We start from the raw sequence: 20,913 nt of genomic DNA on the forward strand, positions 1-20,913 counted from the left end.
TAGCGATTATAGCACTAGGCCATTGCCTCCCCTCCATTACTTAGATAATTGGATAGAAAGATGCTTATCCATTTGCTAATGACACACAGATAGGTGGAATTGTAAGCAGTATAGATGGAAGCATAAAATTACAGTGAGGTATTGATAGATTAAGTGAAATGGTCAAAACTGTGGTAAATGGATTTCAATGTACGCAAATGTAAGGTAATCAAACTTAGACCTGAGAAGAGTCAAAAGCTATAAACTGTGGAGGTCCAAAGAGACTTGTGAGTCCAGGTCCATAGATGATCAAAATGTCATGAAGAGGTACAGGAAATGATTTTTAAAAAGAGTAATGGAATATTGGCCTTTATATCAATAGAATGAGAATTCCACAGGACAGAAGCCATTTACCAGCCCTGGTTAAACCATACCTGGCATACCATGAGCAATTCTGGGCACTACAACTGATGAAGGATAAATTGGCCTTCAAGGGAGTTGAGCATAGCATACCAGAGTAATACCTGGACTCCAAATGTTAAATTATGCGTAAATTTAAGAGAATCCAGAACTGTATATCCTGCATTTTAGAAGATTTGGAGGTGACTTGATTAAAGCTTATAAGATATTAAGGGAAATAGATGAAGTCGATAGAGAGAAATCATTTCTGCTAATTGAGTGGTCGAGGAGCAGAGGGAATCGTCTAAAAATTGGAGACAGACCATTCAGGAATTAAATCAGAAAATACTTCTACACACAAAGGGTGATAGGAGTTTGAAATTATCGACAAAGCTTGATTTTTTAAAGCAACTAGAGCTAGAATCTGAGTGGAGCTGATGTTGCCAGACTGACAAACTTCTGTTACGATAGTTATTGCAGGGAAATCAGCTGACAGTACAGAAATGTGAACAAATCAATTGTAAATTTTGTACTGGGGTTGATATATTTTTGTTATCCAAAGATATTCAGAGACACACCAAAAGCATAGACATGGGGCCTGATTTTACCATCAAGTTGTGCCTACTTTCGGGCGCGAAAACTTGGTAAAGTCGGGCATGAGGCGAATAGTGCGATCTGCTACTTTACCAAGGGCTGAAAATGGATGCCTTTGGGACTGAACCCCAAAACGGGCACGATGTCAATTTAAATGCATTTGCATGCATATAAATTGACTTAATGGGCTGCACGCCCAAGCTTACCAGCACTACCGCCTTTACCACCACGTTCATCCGTCCAGATTTGGCACGAAACAGACATGGTCCACAAAGGTCCGATTCAGGCGCTCCATCTTCTGAGGAGGTAAGTTCAGAGCTTCCGGTGGCTCTCTGGCTCAGATCGGTGGTGGTGGGGGGCAGGGGTGGGGGGGAGGAGGTGGGTCAGATGGCTCTCTGGTGGAGGGGAGGGGGGCAGGGGTGGGGGGGGGTCCGCTGCCACTCTGCGCGTGAACGGTAGGGGGGGAGGGAGATCCGTTGCCACTCTGCGTGTGATTGGTGGGGGGGAATGGGGGGTCTGCTGCCACTCTGCATGCAATTGGTGGGGGGAAGGGGGAGGGGTCCGCGATCGGTCTGGGTGGTGGGGTGGTTGGGGGGATAAAGGGAGTCAGTAATGTTGTGGGGGTGGGGCAATGTCTGTGGGGGCCAGGGCGGAGGCATTATCCTGCCCGGGAGGGATGTAGCAGGGGAGCCGCATTCTATCATTGTTTTTCTGTATATGTGCATTTGGAGGCACTGATCAGAGCTGCAGGATTTCGGGAGCGTTAGGCCCCACCCACAGGCTTGTGCAGCGCGATTCAGAATTGCTGATATTTTTTCAGGCAGAGTATGTATGGGGGACGCCTGAGAACGGGTCTAAAAGTCAGATCTGAAACACTCCCAGTTTCAAGTCCACCCAGCACTTAGAATCAAAATGGGCCCATGGAGTTAGATTGCGGGTTAGCCATGATCTCACTGAATGGCAGAACGAGCTCAAGGGGCTGAATGGCCTACTCATGTTCCTATGTTAACATTTCTGCACCATCAGCAGATTTCTTTGCAATTTTTATTGCAACAAAAGTGTTTAGACTGGCGGCAACAACTCTACTCAGATTCGAGCCCCAGTAGTTTTTAAACAATATACTTTACTTACATTGAGTAATAACAGTATTAAGCTTTATATATCCATTCTACATTATTATATTAAATGGCACAATGAGATGCAAATAAGAAAACCTGATTCCCAGATCTTGAACGATCACTTTCAGCTCTTTGGCTGCCTGCATGGTTGTGGGCTTCCGAAAACAGTAACACAGGGCCCCATTTTACTGTTTTGATTCTAAGTCCTGGGCAGACTTGAAACTGGGCCTGTTTCAGATCCAGCTTTTAGGCCTGTTCTGAGGCACCCCCATACACACACTGCCTGAGAAAATATCAGCGAGTCTGAATCACGCTGCAGAAGCCTGTGGGCAGGGCTTAACGCGCCCGAAATCCTGCAGCTCCGATTGGCGCCTCCAAATACGCATGCGCAGAGAAAAAAAAGATAAAATGCTGCTCCCCTGGCACATCCCTCCCGGGCCGGGTTATGCTTCCCCCTGGCCCCTCACAGACATTGCCCCTCCCCCACAACATTACTGACTCCCTTATCCCTCCCACACCTACGCCACCCAGACCGATCGTGGCCCTGTCCCCCCTTCCCCCCACTGATCTCAGGCAGAGTGGCAGCAGATCCCCCTCCCACCCAATGATCTCAGGCAGAGTGACAGCAGACACCCCTTCCCCACCGATCTCAGGCAGGGTGAACCCTCCTCCCCCTCCTCAACCTCCTCCCCCTCTTCCTCTGCCCCTGACCCTCCTGCATAAGACCCCCATCTCCTCCTGACTCTGATAGCTGGATGACACCTCCCTCTCTCTCCCCTGTCCCCAATCATTGAGGCACTGATCCCCCTGCCCTCCCCATCAGCACACCTGCAAGTGCTCACTTGCCTTCCCCTCAATACTAACAAGCAAACTGCATGAAACTTGCTGGAATGCTTTGCCACGCTGCCCACTGCTGATCAGTCCTAACAAGGGGCAGCTCCATGAAAAACACAAGGATGGACAGGCAGACAGTACAGGAAAAAACGACCAGCCACCCGATTTACTGAGGCAACCTCGGGAAGCTGCTGGATGCGGCAGAGGCGAGGCGGGACACCCTCTTCCACCCAGGAGGACGTGGACCCAGGGGGGGCTGATGGCAATACGGCTTGGGAGGCAGTTGCTGCCTCGGTCAGTGCCATAGCACTGGCCCCCAGAAGAGGGAAGCAGTTCCACAAGAAGGTCAATAACCTCATCTGGGCAGCAAGGAGGCGAGGACTCAGCTGGCCCCAGGTTACATGCTGGGCCTTTGAAATCACTTCTCCCTCAGCTGCTGGAGATGCAGCAACAAAGCCAGGGAATGCAGGAGGGGCTGACGGCCACTCTGGACCAACTGCGAAGCTGTTGGGAGGGGTCCCAAAGCTTTCAGGTGGACCAGCTATTGCCTGCCTTGAGTGGTTCCCAGCCCAACACTGCAAGTGCGGTGGAAAGCCTGGGGCAGGGGATCCTCACCATGAGTGGCAGGCTCCAAGAGATGGCCAAGTCACAGCAGGCCACAGCGGAATCCCAGAGGGCCACGGCTGAGTCACAGCAGGCCACAGCTGAGGGACTGAACACGATTCTCGAGGGTCTGCGGCCCATAGCTGAGAGGCTTGACAGCTTGCAGAAAACCCAGCGGGACAGCGCTGAGACACAGCGGGCTACGGCAGCAACCCTTGGGAACATGGCACAGTCACAGATGGTCATGGCTGAGGGGCGGCAGAGCGTGGCCCACTCTCAGAGAGCATTTGCTGCGGCCATTGACAGGTGGCCCCCAACCCAGATGGCCATCGCAGAGGGCTCGACCACCATAGGTAGGACGCAGGTGGTCCTCCAGGACTGGCAGTGCCAGGTGACGCCAGAGCTGCTGGAGCTCACTGCAGAAGCACCACTGTCTCATGGAGTGACCCGGGGTCAACAGGAACCCCAAGGGAGGAGGAAGGGCTCGAGCCCATGCCGGGGCCTTCCAGCCAGGAGACTGTGGCTGTGGCTACACCTTCTGAAACCCCCTTCCTGGGGAATGTCAGGGGCAGTGGGATGAAGCGGGTGTCATGGAAACATCCCAGACACCTGGAAACTGGCCAGGGCCCTCAAGGTCCAGGGCCTCCAGAGGATGCATGCCACGCGCATCACAGGCAACGGGGCGAGGTAGGCAGCTGGCCCCCTCCATCTCCGATGTACATTCTGAGGAGTCACTGAGACGTAGTTGTAGGCCACACAAGGTTAGGAAGTTGTAGTTGCACTGAGATGAAGGGCTGCACTTGTTAGATAGATCTTTAAGCACCTTAAAGTTTTCTGTTCACAAGTTTTTATGTGAAAACTTATTATTTAAACACCTTCATTGTAACCATTAAATTTTTTTTCACCACCACACCTGTGACTAATTTGTCTCAGATTTGTCTCGAATAGGAATCCTCTTTCATTGACGATCGCTGGAAAGATGCTTCATGTTGATGTCAGCTGGGGAGGCCCCTCAATGCTGTGTCACTGAGAAAAGGAAGCCATTGGTTCCCCAGACCCCATGAGTGATTCCCTCCCGTCCCCCACCCCACCAGCCCCAAGGCCCAGTATGGGGGTTTCAGATCCCTTACCCACTACACAGACATGGGCCCAGGTGCCAGCGTGCATGCGGAGCTCAGGTAGGAGTCAGACTAGTTTGCACCATGGCATCATCATAATGGTGCTTAGCGAGTTGTCATCACCCTCCTACCTGCCAAAGAAACTCACTAACACAGAGTACCCAGGCCCATCACTTTGGTGTGATGATGTTGCAGGAGATAGAAGGACTTTGGAGGGGGGGGGGGGGGCAGGAATGGAACCCACAGTCACAGGCCCCTGGCGACTGAACCGCCTGGTGATCAGGGCCTCCCTAGCCGCCCTTGCATTTTTTTTTTGTACTTTTCCAATTCAATCAAATCAACTCCAATTCAGAGTCTCAACAAGTTGAGACATTTCCGATCCAGGCTGACAAGACAGGGCAAGCGACCAAATTGCCCTGTCCTGGGCCCGATCTACATGAGCCAAGCTGATTGGAGGAGGGGGAGGTTCCTCCTCCAAGGCTTGAGCTCATTTGCATATTAGCCAAAAGGCTGAGAAGCCGTCCTCGTGTGCCTCATTTGAGCTGCCAGCCCTCCAGCACCTGGGTGCTGTTGCTCGGCATGCTCTTCGTCTTCCTCCTCCTCCTCCTCTTCCTCCTCCTGCTGGGCAGCCTCCCCAGCGACGCCCGGCTGGTCAGCCTCCACATCCTCCTCCAATAGGTCGCCTCTCTGCTGTGCCAGGTTGTGTAAGGCACAGCACACGACCACAATGCGGGGAGAGATCACAGGGTTGTATTATAGGGCCCCACCAGAGCGGTCCAAGCACCAGAATCGCATTTTGAGGAGCCCAATGCCCCTCTCCACTGTCGCGCGGGTGGCTCCATGGACCTCATTATAGCGGGTCTCCGCCTCAGTCACAGGCCTCTGCACAGGCACCATCAGCCATGTCCGAAGCGGGTAACCCACATCACCCACGAATCACACCCACAACCTGGGCTCCTCCTCAAAACCTCCAGGATGTCAGAGCTCCTGACAATGAAGCTGTCGTGCACGCTGCCTGGGTGTCTTGTGCAGACGTGTATAATGTTCATATTGTGGTCACAAACCAGTTGGACATTCAGGGAGTGGAACCCCTTTCTGTGGACGAATCTTTGTGGATTCTGCGGCGGGGCCTTGAGGGTGATGTGGGTGCAGTCAATGGCCCCCCTGTACATTAGGCATCCCCGTAATGGCTGCGAACCCTGCAGCCCGGGCTGCCTGATGGGCCTGGTTCAGGTTAAATTTGATATACTGCCCAGCCCGGGTGTACAGGCCTTCTGTGACCTGCTTGACACAGGTGTGCACAGCTGACTGGGAAATGCCACATACATCTCCGCTAGGGGTCTGGAAGGAGCCAGTTGCATAAAAGTTCAGAGCAGCCATCAATTTGACAGCCACCGAGAGTGGTTGCCAGGTCCTGCAACAAGTTGCACAGGTGTTGCACTGTGTCCTTTCAGAGGTGGAGCCATCGGTGGCACACGGTGTCCAACATCTGTTCAAATGACACTCGTGCACGGAACTGCCGGGGTTTCTGCTCCCTCCTTCTCCTGCGGCCCCCCCTCTGGGTGAATGGCGGCCACCTCCTGCCTCTGGTAGTTGTCTCCATCTACTCCTGCAAGTGGTAAGGCCCGGGCCTCCTGTACCCACAATTCTTCCTTCAGCTCCTCCTCCTCCTCAGCTCCAGCAGCAACCAAACAAACAGCAAGGTCAATCGGTTGCATCGCAAAAGCCACCTTGTCATTCTCAAGGGGGGAAGGAGGTTTGGAGATGGAGAAGAACACCTGTAGAGGTTACGGCATGCTGCTTGCCCCTAGCCCAGCAACAGTCACTGTCCATACTCCCCATTCCCCCACCCACATTTCCCCAGAATCACAAACCCCCATTCCCCCAGCCACATGTTCCTCAGAATCACAGACCCCCATTCCTCCATCCACATTTCCCCAGAATCACAGCTCCTTGCAAAGTTGAGAGGCTGCAGCAGTGCAATTTGCAAGGGCTTTGTGCACATCCTTCAGCTGGAAGTGAGCTGAGTGCACTAGGACCCAGCAGCATCGCAAGACCCACGGTCAGTGCTGAGACCCGGGTCCGTGCTGCAAATCGGACATTGGAGACCCTGCTGAGCAACAGACCCCCACCCCCCAGACACTCGCAGAGCCCCCACCGACCTGAGAAATAAAATGGCCGCAATGAAAGGACCTCCATAAGCAACAGAAAGCCGTCAGACACTACGCACCAACCTCCTCACTACACTCACTGATGGAGTGCCAGAGTCGGACTTTTATGGAGCATGTCTGTTTCGCGCCGATTTGAGATGGGCGAACGCGGTGGTAGTGCTATACTGACAAAACATACTGTACATAGCAAAGGAAAGAAGAGAGTGCGGAATGTAGTGTTAGTCACAGCTAGGGTGTAGAAAAAAATCAACTTAATGCAAGGTAGGTCTATTCACAAGTCTGACAGCAGCAGGGAAGAAGCTGTTCTTGAGTTGGTTGATACGTGAATGGCAGACAGATATCAGATCTGGAAGTTCCATCTCCATATCCGGCAGAGATTATTTTCATTGCGGATGAGTGTGGACAAAAACATGGATGTGATGTGACTCCGCATGTGGGAAATTCAGCAAAGTTTTTTGAACTCAAAGTAGACTTGATTTTAGTTTTTGCAAAGGCTGTGGAGAAGGTGTTTAGAACTGTCAAGCTATTTAAATTTCAAGCCCTATTGAACAAAACAGCCTGCCTGTATCTGTGAGAGTTGAAAAACATCTGGTCCTCTCGACTAAATAGCTGCATTTTGACATAACCCTAAGTGCCATCATTAAACCATTAAAAATGCTGTTTTCCTCAAGTTTTATTATCACAGAGGACGTTGTAAGTTCACAGTTTGATTGACAGTTCAAAGAATTTATAAAAGGATTATCTGTCTTTAATGTGGGGTTATGAATACAATTGTTAGTTTTGATAAGGGATTTAGTATTTGAGGAAATTTAGATATTTTGAATGGGCTTTTATGAATGGATATGATTTTTATCTAAAGTACAGGCTGTAATAAATTTTTGGAACTTTATTTCATCTTAACATGACTCCTGATGAGTTGGCACAGAGTATGTAAAGGCAAAGGGTGGCGGCTGGGGAGTCATGGATTGGCATGTGTTGTCATTAACTTGGCATGAAGGCTAAGGGGAATGGGCAGGGGTTGAGAGGGTGTGGCTCGAGGGCTTGAAACATAAGCAAACAGCCATCCTGAAGTCCCAGAGAAGCGAGGCAGGCCTATAATCAGCCTATTACAGCACTCAGCAGCCCTTGTGGCCACCTCTGAACCATGTCTTATTTAGGACTGAGATAAAGAGATATTTCTTCAGTCAATGGGTTGTGAATATTAGGAATTCTCCACCTCAGAAGATTGCGGATGTGCCATTATTGAATGTAAAGCTGAGGTAGATGGATTCTTGGTCTTGCTGAGTATCAAGAGTTACGTGGAGCGAATAGAAAAGTGGAGTTGAAGTCCTAGATCAGCCATGATCATATTGAATGGCAGAGCAAGCTTGATGAGTTACATGGGGTTCTCCTGCTTCTATTCTTTAAAATATTCGTATTGTGCATGCATGTTTGTGCAGGCCACATATTTGGCCATTTACCCGCTTTGGCTTTCGTCTATGCTCTGCTTTGTTTAATTTTGGCTTCCTTGTGCTATCTCCTACTATGTTTTGCAGTGTCTCATGAGAAAGGGTGAAATGACTCCCCCATTCTGCCACTCCAGGTCTGACCATGCAGGTTTATTTTGAATTGATAAGGATGAAGGTAGTAACTCAATGCCTGTATTTAACTACTTATGTGCTGATTCATGTCCTAACTTTGTAACACATATATACATACATGCACACACACATACACGCACACGCATGCATGATCAAAGGTTAAAAATAGAGAGTTCACCATTTAAGAGTCCTTTGCTTGCATCTGTGGCTGAAGCAGAATTTCTCTCCAATAATCTTGATATTTCAGTTGAAGCCCACAGCTGCTGCAAATTCTGGAGACAGTGGGGATGGTTTTCCATGTGCTCATGTGGTGGGGCTCTGGGGGCCAGGGAATCATGGAGGAGGGGCCTACCAAGTTTAGCACCAGCACGAACCCCCTCGTTCCCTGACATACTAGTGAGGGCCTGAAGGGGAACCCATTGGGGTCACTCCAATGCCCCAATGCGAGTGATCTATGTTGGTGAGTGTGGGAGGGGAAATCAGGCCGACATTCTATATTGAGGGGGGGAAGAAACATGCCATCATTGAGGGGGAGAAGGGTCCCAATGTCCATTTAAATATGCTTGGTCAATTTCATGCTGGATTCTCCCTGCTCCCAGGGGTTTCCAACTCTCAGGGACAGCAGGAACCCGACATGAATCACTACTGCTCTCCACAAACAGTAGCCAGGCATGATGGCCACACCAAGGGGCTTGGAGGCCATTGAAGCCCCTAGGTGGTCGGGGAAGTGGCTATATAGTGCGGCACTACCCTGGCACCGTCAACCTGGCAATGCTAGAGTGCCAGGTTAGCAATGCCAAAGGACAGGGGCTGAAGGGGGGTGTGGAGGGGGGGTGGGGGGGGGTGGTGCATCGTGTCGTTCCTGTGGAGGTGGGCAGGGGACAGGGCACCTGAAAGAAGGGGCCCAAGGGGTGGCTCCTGTGGGGGGACATCGAGGTGCCCTGAAGGGGGCGGGCATGGGAGAGCTCCTGATTGGAGGAGTCCCCTGAAGGTGAGGGGGCATGGGGGGCTCCTGAAGGGAGGAGGCCCATGGGGCAGAGGGGGCGGAGGGCAGATGCCAGGGAGTGGGGGTGGGTAGGTCTTAGCCAGTGAGAAAGGGATGGGATAAGTGTAGGGTTGACTGGAGATTGGGGCACCCTTTAAAGATGGCACCCTGATCTCCGAGGAGTCAGCTTTGCTGACATCTTGAGGGCCCACTCCAAAAAACATTCTCAGTTTGGTTGAATTATGAACTGAATTGCACTGACCTTCCCAGCGGTATTCTTATTGGTTTTCCCACTGCGGTCAACACTTGGGCCAGGATTCTCCGATCTCATTTGCCCTGCCACCACTACTGGTGAGAATGGAGAATTTGGTACTCAACCAGCCGCGGTTTGCTTAGCCAATGAAATTAAATTTTAATATCGCACGTGCACAAGTCCCATCATCGTGATGGTGTTTATCATTTCTAGTTTCCAAACTGTCCATTGTCATACATTCGCAAGAGAGTTAAAATTGCTAAAACAAAACATGCTGGGATACTGGGATTTAAATCATTTTAAGACATTGCAATCTTCAGCCATAGCAATCTGTTGGCATCTGTTAGAAAGTACCTGCCCATATACAGGCAGGCATATTCATGTCACATTTTTCCTTTAACAGGCGGCACGGTGGCACAGTGATTAGCTCTGCTGCCTCACAGCGCCAGGGACCCGAGTTCAATTCTGGCCTTGGGTCACTGTCTGTTTGGAGTTTGCACGTTCTCCTCATGTCTGCAAAGATGTGCAGGTTGGGTTGATTGGCCATGCTAAATTGACCCAAATGTCAAGGGAATAGCAAGGAAAATGTGTGGGGTTACGGGGATAAGGCCTGGGTGGGATTGTGGTCAGTGCAGACTTGATGGGCTGAATGGCCTCCTTCTGCATTGTAGGGATTCTATGATTCAAACTAATTTAGTAATATTGGACAGTAAAGACTCCTGATAATAGATAGTCTGCACTGCTACCCCAGGAAGAGTAGAAAACATTAGTGCCAATTAGGGTCAAGAGTTACTCCCCATAATTAACACCACAATGGGCACAAAAGAAGAACAGGGCATTCCAATTGATGTCTTTCATTGGCTGCAATAAATTTTCAAATTGGAAGTAATTGGATGCAGATATTTGGGGATACCAGCTGCTGCACAACCAGCCATTTCCCCTCAAACCCACCATTACTGAACTCCCAAACACCAGTTGGACAGGTGGGAGTCCCGGCCTGCTGTGCTTTGCCACGGCTTTATGGAGCATTTTATGATCTAAACTAGGGCTGAGCTGAGTACAATGGATGTGGACAGTGGGGAGTTGAGTGATTTAGTGGGAAATATCAAATACAAATATGTTAGTAGAATGGCTAACTCCTAGAACTGGAAAAGCTTACAAGTAGAAAAACAACTGGAAATATAAGTTTTCCACAAAAAGGTTTTAGCATATAGATTATAACCCATTGTTCAATGAGTTGATCAATATAATATTTACTGTGTGAGTGTATATATATATATTTCATATCTATGTTAATTTGTGCATCTTTTATTCAATAAACCTGCTTGATAATTAAAAAGCTAAAACAATGCTTTGAAACTTTTAAACTTTTGGAAGATGAAAGGAAATTCCTGCAGAGGTACAGAACTGATCCCGTGACCACAAAGACTTAGAGAACGGCCTTCTCATTGTTACCCTGGCCATTGACAAGAAAGAAAAAATAAAAATCAGTGATTCAGAAATACTATTTAGACCAGTGTTGCCAATGGAATTACTAAGCTCTTTGAGTGCTGCTCTTATTCTCTTGACCACCTGAACAACTCTCGCTATTCAATTCCAATCAATGAAGGAAGGGAACTGCTCAAAGGAGGGGAAGTGAGTGAGTACCTCATGCAGTTGCATGGTAGTGTGCTGGAAAGTGAGACATGTGGAAAAGTGGATGATCATCAATTATAAAAATTCCTATCTGATTTCCCAATTGGCTGATTTTGTTCTCACAGACTCAAGACAATTCATGGCAATCTGACTGCTGCATCAAATTGGAAACCCCAATACCACATTTAGCAGTGTATTTACCCATTGAGTTATAAGAACTGTTCTGGGTTGGAAGATGGTTGCCTCAGATAATGTCATGATATAGATGCAGTTTAGACCTGACTAGCTGATCGTGGGACCAATTTTAAATTTCTTCTCTGCCTCTCAGAGTTCAGATTAATTTGCTTCTATATTTTGGATTCAATTGGAAGTCTCAGAACACCAGGTTAAATTCCAGCAGGTTTATTTGGAATCACAAGCTTTTGGAGCACTGATGCTTTACTCACCTGATGAAGGGGCAGTGCTCCAAAAGCTTGTGATTCCAAATAAACCTGTTGGACTTTAACCTGGTGTTATGAAACTTCTTTCTGTGCCTGCCCCAGTCCAACGCCGGCATCTCCACATCTTGGATTACAACGACTGGCAGTTAGAATTATAGAATCGGACAGCGCAGAAGGAGGCCATTTGGCCCATCGAGTCTGCACCGACCACAATTGTACCCAGGGCCTAGCCCCATAACCCCATGCACCCTGGCTAGTCCGCCTGACACTAAGGGGCAATTTAGTACAGTGACCAATTCACCTAACCCGCAGATCTTTGGATTGTGGGAGGAAACCGAAGCACCAAAGGAAACCCATACAGACACAGAGAGAATGTGCAAACTCCACACAGACAGTGACCCAAGCCGGGAATCGAACCCGGGTCCCTGGCGCTGTGAGGCTGCAGTGCTAACAGCAGTTAACAGAACTAAGTTTTGACATTACCCATTGACACTCTTGCACAGATGCCACTTTGTTCAAAGTCTAGGATCTTGCAACTTAGCTCATTCCTGTTCCCTTATCTTTAGACATTTCCTTGAATCCGACTGCTAAACAGAGAAGTCCCACAGGTGCACAGAGTGGAGACATTGTAATGGAAGATGATGATGATGTCTTTATCTCCCCAGGCATCCAGCGCTCCACAGAAGATCTCTTCACTGTCATTCACAGGTAAGACAAAAGATGAAGCTGGTTTGCATTACATGAACAGACACGAGTGAGTAGTGATGAATACTTAATCTATTTGGGGTTTCTGCTGATCTGCCTCCAAAGATCTAGCAGCAGATCAGGAGAACCACTGAGCAAATTCTCAGTGTTGGTATCGTAAATCATTATTAACAAATTTGTGAATGTTATACCCCAGTGTGCTGGCTTGTCATTGATTGAGATCACAATCCATTACAGTGGACTTATCACATACTGACTGATATTCAAACTAACTGCAGTGCTCTGAGAGTGGAAAATAAAACACAAATCTCATTATGGACTTTATAAACGGGGACCTTTTCCTCACTTCACCCTTCTGGCATACACATTAGAGTAAGAGTTTTAACAACACCAGGTTAAAGTCCAACAGGTTTATTTGGTAGCAAACACCATTAGCTTTCGGAGCGCTGCGCTCCTCCTCCTACGAAGGAGCAGCGCTCCGAAAACTAATGGCATTTGCTACCAAATAAACCTGTTGGACTTTAACCTGGTGTTGTTAAAACTCTTACTGTGTTTACCCCAGTCCAACGCCGGCATCTCCACATCATACACATTAGATACAGCACTGTGCCTGACAGGGCCACTTGATTCTGTGATGACATCAAAAGGATCAGAAGCATTCTTTTATAACTGAGTTAAATTAATCGGTGATTGGGATGAAGCATTCTTACATCACCTCCTGCACTATTACTTTCTGAAAATTAGCATGGAAAGGTAACTCTGCATGGTTTTCTCTGCTCCCTAACCTTGGGAGATAATTGTAGCTTCACTATTAACACTTTGACTGAGATAGCCTAATTAAGATGGAACCTTTGTTTTGCCTAAATGGCTCATTATCTCTCCATGGCCTATATCCCTCCCCTGCGCCAGAGTTCCTTTGAAATGACTTGAGATCAGCCTCTTGAAATGTTCTTTTGCAATCTTTTTCAAAAGGTCGAAGAGGAAGGTGCTGGGATGGAAGGAGCCCGGAGAATCATTCAATGTCAGACATGTGGCTGTTTCACCTGTCAAACCTCCTGCAACACCTCCTAACATTGGACTCAAGCCTTCCCCCTCGGCTAGTGGGAATGGGGCCAAAACCAGCACCAGCAACGAGAACTTTAAGGCCTTATTACAGAAGAAGGGGAGTAAGCCTGCATCTGGCACGCGCATGTCCGCAGCTGAGCTCCTGAAAAGCACCAACCCACTCGCGAGAAGGATTGCAACAGAGTTTACTCAGGAGTCAGAAAGGTGCCAGCCCATAGCGGAGCCAGTTTCTCCTGAAAACACATCAAGGTGTTAGAGCGGTACCAATTCTGGAAGAGCAAGGAGAGGCCATCAATGTTATTCTGTCTTGTTGAATGTAAATCTTTAATTTTTGATCTATCAATGGAGCTATCAGTGTGGTCAGAAGGAAGGACGAAGCTTTGCACAATCCTGTGGATGCAAACTCGAGTGATGTGTTCTTCATTTGGAAATCTACAAAAAATTATGTGACAGATTTTTAATCCAGACGATTATTTGGATCAAGAACTCTGAGGAAATTCCTCAACATAAGTTGGAGGATACGGAATAGTCTGATTGATCAGAGGTTAGTGTTAGACTGGAAAAGCTTGGAGCATTGTAAAAATGTACATTGGACAATATACATCTCAGCCTGGCAATCTAGGTGTACTAAGGCCTTATTGGAAAATGATCATTTTAAAGTATGTTTCACATGCGATACTATAAGCAGCCGTGCTTAGGTTCTGTTTTTAAATTTTACATGCACCTCCAGTGATTACTGCTCAGCAATGTTAACCAATCCAGCAGTAAACTGATTTTGTGGCGATTTTTTTTAACCGTTATGTACTCCTAATACGATGATGGAAAGATTTCTTCCCAGACCTCTTGGAGGTCCACAAACTCTGAGCGAAGGCGTTCTTACTGCAAGAAACTTGGGAAGAAAATGACATGCTTAGAGTCATGCTTCAGCTCCACACTGCCACTTGGTCCACGTGTATTCCGTGAGCCTCGGCCCACAATGAGGCTTCAGGAGGAGGACCCCTTTTTAAGATTGTATTGTAGTTGGCTTTTTGTTCTTTGACTGAGAGACTAAGCCCACGTTTACTGAGGCTCAAGAAATCTTATCTCATTCCCTCCCCAACGCCCCCCCCCTCCCCCGCCACCCCCATTCCCCCAGCATCTTCCCTCTAAAGAAAGCCGTGGAAACAAGAGTAGAGGCAAAATGCAGGGTCTTGAAAATGGATAGTAGTATGCTGATTTTTTGACTATTTGCTTAAGAAGCAGTTGCTTGCCTGATCTGTCATGTTTATTGAAATAGTGCCTCCTATTAAGTTGTTAATTTTATCGATATACTGTAATATGTAATATGGCATTGATATATAAGAGTTATTTCAAAGTTTTTCGGTTTTAGATCAAAGGAGACACCTTTGAATTTGGAAGCTTTCAAAAGGCCCAAGTGCTGCCTTTTGTTGATCTGAATGTAGAAACTCTGGATTTATTTTAGTCTTGCTTTGAGGGGGTCTGTTGTTAGCCCATTGGTTCTAATCATACACATGGTTTAAATATTTCAACAAGTCTTTCTCCTTGTCCCTCTTTCAAATAGAAGGTGAATCGCACCTTGAGGTAAAGACTCTCACTTCAGATTCACAGCCACATCTGGATTCATCACAACCATAAGGAAAACTATGCACCTCTCAGCTCACAGCCAGTGCTGTGTTCCTCTATCAGCTCACAGCCAGTGCTGTGTTCCTCTATCAGCTCACAGCCAGTGCTGTGTTCCTCTATCAGCTCACAGCCAGTGCTGTGTTCCTCTATCAGCTCACAGCCAGTGCTGTGTTCCTCTATCAGCTCACAGCAGTACTGTGTTCCTCTATCAGCTCACAGCCAGTGCTGTGTTCCACTTCAGTTGACAGCCAGTGCTGTGTTCCTCTGTCAGTTCACAACCAGTGCTGTGTTCCTCTATCAGCTCACAGCCAGTGCTGTGTTCCACTTCAGTTCACAGCCAGTGCTGTGTTCCTCTATCAGCTCACAGCCAGTGCTGTGTTCCACTTCAGTTGACAGCCAGTGCTGTGTTCCTCTGTCAGTTCACAGTCAGTGCTGTGTCCCCCTGTCAGCTCACAGCCACTGCTGTGTCCCCCTGTCAGCTCATAGCCAGTGCTGTGCAGCCATGTTGTGTTCCATTCTGCTCATAGTCAGTGCTGTGCTCCTGGCACCCCAGAGCCTGGGTTGTGCCTATTTTAATCCTTGGGCCAAAGCTATGATTATTGTAGTGCCAAACTAAGATGCACCTTTCACAATGCAGAGACAAGGTTGTTCCGCCCATCCATGGTTTTGTCTATTGCACCTTCAAACCTCATTTGTTTCCCTTCCCAGCCATATGTTTATCTCAATCCACAGTAACAGTGTAACTATCCCTACACTGATCCAGTGCTTTGTCCATTCCACTCTAGAACCATAGTTGTGGCTATCCCAGTCGTGAAATAAGTTTGTGCCCCGTGGCACACTAGTTGTTACCGTTTTTGGCAGTAACGCTTTACCTGAAGCAAGAGACAGAATATTTAATATACACATTTCTACTGGTAATTAGAAATCTTAATTCATGTAATTAAGTTAACAGAGTTTTCTTATTACATTTATTTTGCTCCTACCACTGAGGACAAGCTGGATATCACCATCTCATCCACTTGAGCATACCTCCCAGTCCCTGTCTGAGTTTCATATTTAGGGTTCTCAGGGTACTCTGTGTCTGGAGGAGATTCAATTGATTAATGAGTTAAGTATCTCTGATTAGTTAAAAAATATATTGGTAAGGATAAAACTCTGCTTTCACAATTTGAAGAGGGTGTGTTATCATCTGAGTGGGTTACGCTTTACCGGTTAATTAATCAAAACTTTCTGTAAATATTCCTATTTTATCTTATTCTTGAATGTATGAGATTTTCCCCGTTCGCCCCCAAGCGTCACGCATTGAAAGCATCAACATTTCTTAACCAGACTGTGCTAGCGATGTCGCATTGTGGTGGGGATAAACAGTCAAATGCACCTTGTGATAAAAGCCATGTTCCACCATGTCAAAATGCAGTGATCATTTGTCCTCTGAACAAGGAGAGATGAGCGCACTTAACTTGAGAGAAGTTCATTGCTTTGCGTCTGTGATGTCTTGCACTTAAATATTTTGAAATGAATTGTGTGCTTTAAAAGTGACTCAGGAAATTGGGATCGATCTATAGTTATTTTTACATATATTAGAAAATGCATTTGCTTCCCCCACAGCTTAGAGTGATAAATAAATATTAATTGTATAATCTTTTGGGACAATCATTAAAAAAAAACTTGAAGCAAATTTTATTTCAAGTTAGTTTTTCTTTCTCAGACCCCTCGTCACTTCCTTAAAAGATTCTAGAATCAAGGTTTATTAAAGTTTAGATCTGCTCTGAAGCAGATTAGTTTTGATTGAGTTGAGAAACTGTCTTGAGTTTAAAAATAATACTTAATAATATTTTAGATTGCATTCCGCCTTCTCCTAATGATGGGGTATGGGTGCCAGCACCTTGCTAGAAGTTTGACATAGTTCACCACATTTGAACCTAAACTGTGATTGACTAATGGCCTGTTAGTAGGATCCTAACCAAACATGATCCTGATCTCATCTGACATGCACACACGTGTGCACATACACACCCACACATCCACAGTAGGGCCTACTGTTTAGTATTCACAAATGAAATCCCTGGCTGATTCTTCCTTGTCCCACTTTGGGAAGGCTAATGTCCATTGTAACAACTTTACCCCTGAGGTCAGGTTTGGCACATGGGAGATAAACCAGGCACCTTCCTGATCAGTATGACTTAGGACCATATCATGTCATTCATTTATCCTTTGAACCATGAAGCAAACCTCATGATAAAAATAAACTAATTTCTCCCTGTGTCCTCTGCTAGTCTCCACTAGTAAGAAGTCTCACAACACCAGGTTAAAGTCCAACAGGTTTATTTGGTAGCAAATACCATAAGCTTTCGGAGCGCTGCTCCTTCGTCAGATGGAGTGGAAATGTCCACTCCATCTGACGAAGGAGCAGCGCTCCGAAAGCTTATGGTGTTTGCTACCAAATAAACCTGTTGGACTTTAACCTGGTGTTGTGAGACTTCTTACTGTGTTCACCCCAGTCCAATGCCGGCATCTCCACATCATAGTCTCCACTAGGACATGCCCCCACCAGGCCTGAGGGAGTGGGGACTCCTGTGCTTCTACTGATATTGTTATACCAGCTGCTTGGAATCATCTGTGAGAGAGAAAGCCCTTGGTGACTGTCCGTTTGGTTTCTCCTCATTGTCCCATTGCAGCTTAATTGCCAGGTCATCAGTTTGAGTCTCACAACAACTTGCTTCTTCAACAACCAGCTATGTAATGTAAACAAAACTTAACTTGTTTCAAGAACAGTTGAAGTGAGACAACAAACTGATTACAAATTGCAAGTATCATCCTGAAAAAAGTCTCATTATTCCATTCCAGTGATATCAGTGCTGCCCACAGACAATTCTACCCAGGATGTTAGTGGAATAGAGCTTAACAAAATCTTATTCAACAGGGTTTCTCCTAAGCATCCTCTAATGAGCACTTTAAAGATGCAGGAACCATAGATAACTTAGATGCAATGATAATTGCAGAGATATCTTTTAGTAGCATTACGAAATTATATAGTGCTTCAATAGAAACCATTTGCCTTTATAGTTCCCAATGCAAAGCAATTAGTGTACCCTCTGATTGACACTAATCATCAGGAATTAAGGAAGAACCTGACCCATACAATGTATATTTTAGGTAACCTCTTCAGTACCATAATATCTCCTAAAACATTTATGGCAAAATCTTATCAAAAAGTGGCAGAGTGTTGGTTCTGGTGTGAAAGACAGAGGCTGGAATTCTCCCATCCTGCCCGCCACTGAAATTTTAGTGGGTGGGTTGCGGACAATGTGAAATCCCATTGACCCTAGTCGGGTGGGAATTTCCGGCTTTTAGACCAGCGCGGCCGGAGAATTCCGTCAAGAGTGCTTCCCGCCAACAACACCGGATTGTTTCCGGGCCAAATCCTATGCCTCATTAGTGATCATATTTATGCCCATAAGTTTCATGCAGCTCCAAGGGCAGCATGGTGGCACAGTGGTTAGCACTGCTGCCTCACAGTGCCAGGGATCTGGGTTCAGTTCCAGCCTCGGGTCACTGTCTGTGTGGAGTTTGCACGTTCTCCCCGTGTCTGCGTGGGTTTCCTCCGGGTGCTCCGGTTTCCTCCCACACTCCGAAGATGTGTGGGTTATGTTGATTGGCCAAGCTAAATTGCCCCTTAGTGTCAGGGAGGATAGCAGGGTAAATATGTGGGATTAAGGGAATAGGTCCTGGGTGGGATTGTGGTTGGTGCAGGCTCGATGGGTCGAATGGCCTCCTTCTGCACTGTAGGATTCTATGATTTTATGATTCCAGCAGCGTGTTCCATCTGATTTGCCCAGCCGCAACAACTTAAATGGGGCAAGCAATGGGGAGCTCCATATAAACATCATCTCCACACCACTCCCCAGCACTTGTTTCACAATGACTGCAGGGAACGGCAGGCAAGAAGGCAGCCCCGTGCTTTTCAGAGGGGGCCCCCACAAGGATGCTGGATGCAGTGGAACAGAGGCAGGACACACTCTACCCCAGCTCCAGGAGACGGCCTTCCAGCAGGGTCACCACCCCCCGCCTGGAATGCAGTGGCAGCGCTGCTCAGTGCAAGCGCACTCCAGAAGAGGACAGGGCAGCAGTTTCGGAAGAAGATGAATGATCTTCACTCAGCTAGGGTAAGTGAACCATCCCCAGTCTCCCAATGGACCATCTCGTAAACCCCTTGCCCCCCCCCGCCAACCCTTTCTCTCACTCAGCCACCTTGGCCTTTGCCAACACCAGGCACCAGGTTCCCCCCTCCCTCCCACAATCACCATGTTCCCCCAGTAGCTGCTATGCTCCGCACACTCCAGCTCCCACCCAAGTCCCATGCCTGCCACACCTCATCACCATCCTAAATGTCCCCCCACCTACACTCTTCCTGTGTCATTGCTGGACAAACCCAACCACAACAGGTGTGAATGGGCACAGCCATCTAGAGTCATGCCCGAGCTCCGAACCCTCACACATTTTAAGGAGTGAGCCCTTGAGCTGGTGTGGAAGGGGGAAAAGTGTGCCTGCACTGCTGGGGGCAGCAAAGATATGTAAGAATCCTCAACACACATGCTGTCAATTCTCAAGTCTCAAGTGAGTAATCAATGTTCCCTCCTGATCCCCTGCACTGATGCCATGTCCCTTCTCTTGCAGGTTGGATCATCCTCGTGCTCCCTGGACCCACTGGACTTCAGCTCAGAGGGGGACTTCACCAACCCACCGTTGAAGAGGTTTCACAGCTATCACCCACACCCAGCGCCAGCGCAGATACTCACACCTCGGTGGGATCACTAAGTAGACAGGCTTCTGCGTCACTCACTGGTGAGCACCTCACAGCTGGAGATCCACAGCTGGCGGAGGCAGGAACATCCCAGGGAAGCGGCAGTCAGAGGGATGTTGGAGCCCAGACTCTGCTGAGTCCTCTGCCGATGATGTGTCCCTGGGCCCGGTCATTCCACAATTGCTGGAGCTGCAAAGGCAGAGTCACGAGTATCAGGAAGGGGTGACAGCAGCCCCCTCCTCGGAGTGCAAGGCCGACTGGAGGATCCCATCACCTTCTACCTGAAGCAATGGTGCCGTTACTGTGGAACACCAAGAGAAACACTGCAAGGTTGGCGTCTGCAGCAGAGACCTTGGCAGGAGACATCCAGGTGCAGGGGAAATCCGCGGGCGTCAGCGTCAGAGGACGATGGGGCTTCTGGATCTCACTCCACTGTGTCTCCCATCCATTTGACATCCCCTTCCTGTGAACGACATGCCTCCAGCCCTTAACACTGAGGAGGGCAGCAGTCAAACATCGTGTGCCCGAAAGCAGGCCTGGGCCCTCAAGGTCCTAACCCCACAGGGGATCCCCACCTAAGACTTCTCAGGCACAAGGGCATGGAAGTCAGCAGGTCACCTCAACCTCAGCTGTGGATTCTAAGGACACACTGAGATGTAGTGAGAGGGTCAGGAAGATTAAGAAACCATAGGCACTAAGTGGGCAGGGCGAATATAGGCATTAGTCGAGATAGGTCACCATTTTGTTTTAAATGTTTGGCATTACATTTCAGTTTGTTTACCCACAGAGCCTCCACCCCTGTTTGTTCGTGCCACCAAGCTTGGGGGAACCACCTAGTGCCTCATCCCTGTGGAGTGTGAGAATGGCAGTGCTATGTTCCTGCCACCCTCTTGCCAACCCCCACTGTGGAAGGGCATTCCCTCAGCTGCGATATGGACAGGAATCCAGGAAGGAGGACACAGGAAGCGCTGTCAGCATACCAGCCTTCACAGCCCCTTTAAATCAAG

General features: G+C 47.9%; 1 protein-coding gene across 5 annotated transcripts in view; it reads left to right on the forward strand.

Annotated features, from left to right (window-relative positions):
* Positions 1-16,772, forward strand: part of nhsl2 (NHS-like 2) — a 331,873-nt gene extending 315,101 nt beyond the window's left edge. For 4 of the 5 annotated variants that reach the window (XM_078211495.1, XM_078211497.1, XM_078211496.1 and 1 more), the window contains exons 7-8: positions 12,276-12,417; positions 13,387-16,772. In XM_078211495.1, the coding sequence (XP_078067621.1) occupies positions 12,276-12,417; positions 13,387-13,735 (491 nt within the window). In that variant the 3' untranslated portion in view covers positions 13,736-16,772. The remainder of the gene's footprint in view (positions 1-12,275; positions 12,418-13,386) is intronic. The other variant, XM_078211498.1, reaches the window with a different exon arrangement.
* The last annotated feature ends 4,141 nt before the right edge of the window (positions 16,773-20,913 follow it).

The sequence above is a fragment of the Mustelus asterias genome, chromosome 4 (assembly GCF_964213995.1).
Source record: "Mustelus asterias chromosome 4, sMusAst1.hap1.1, whole genome shotgun sequence".
NCBI lineage: Eukaryota > Metazoa > Chordata > Chondrichthyes > Carcharhiniformes > Triakidae > Mustelus > Mustelus asterias.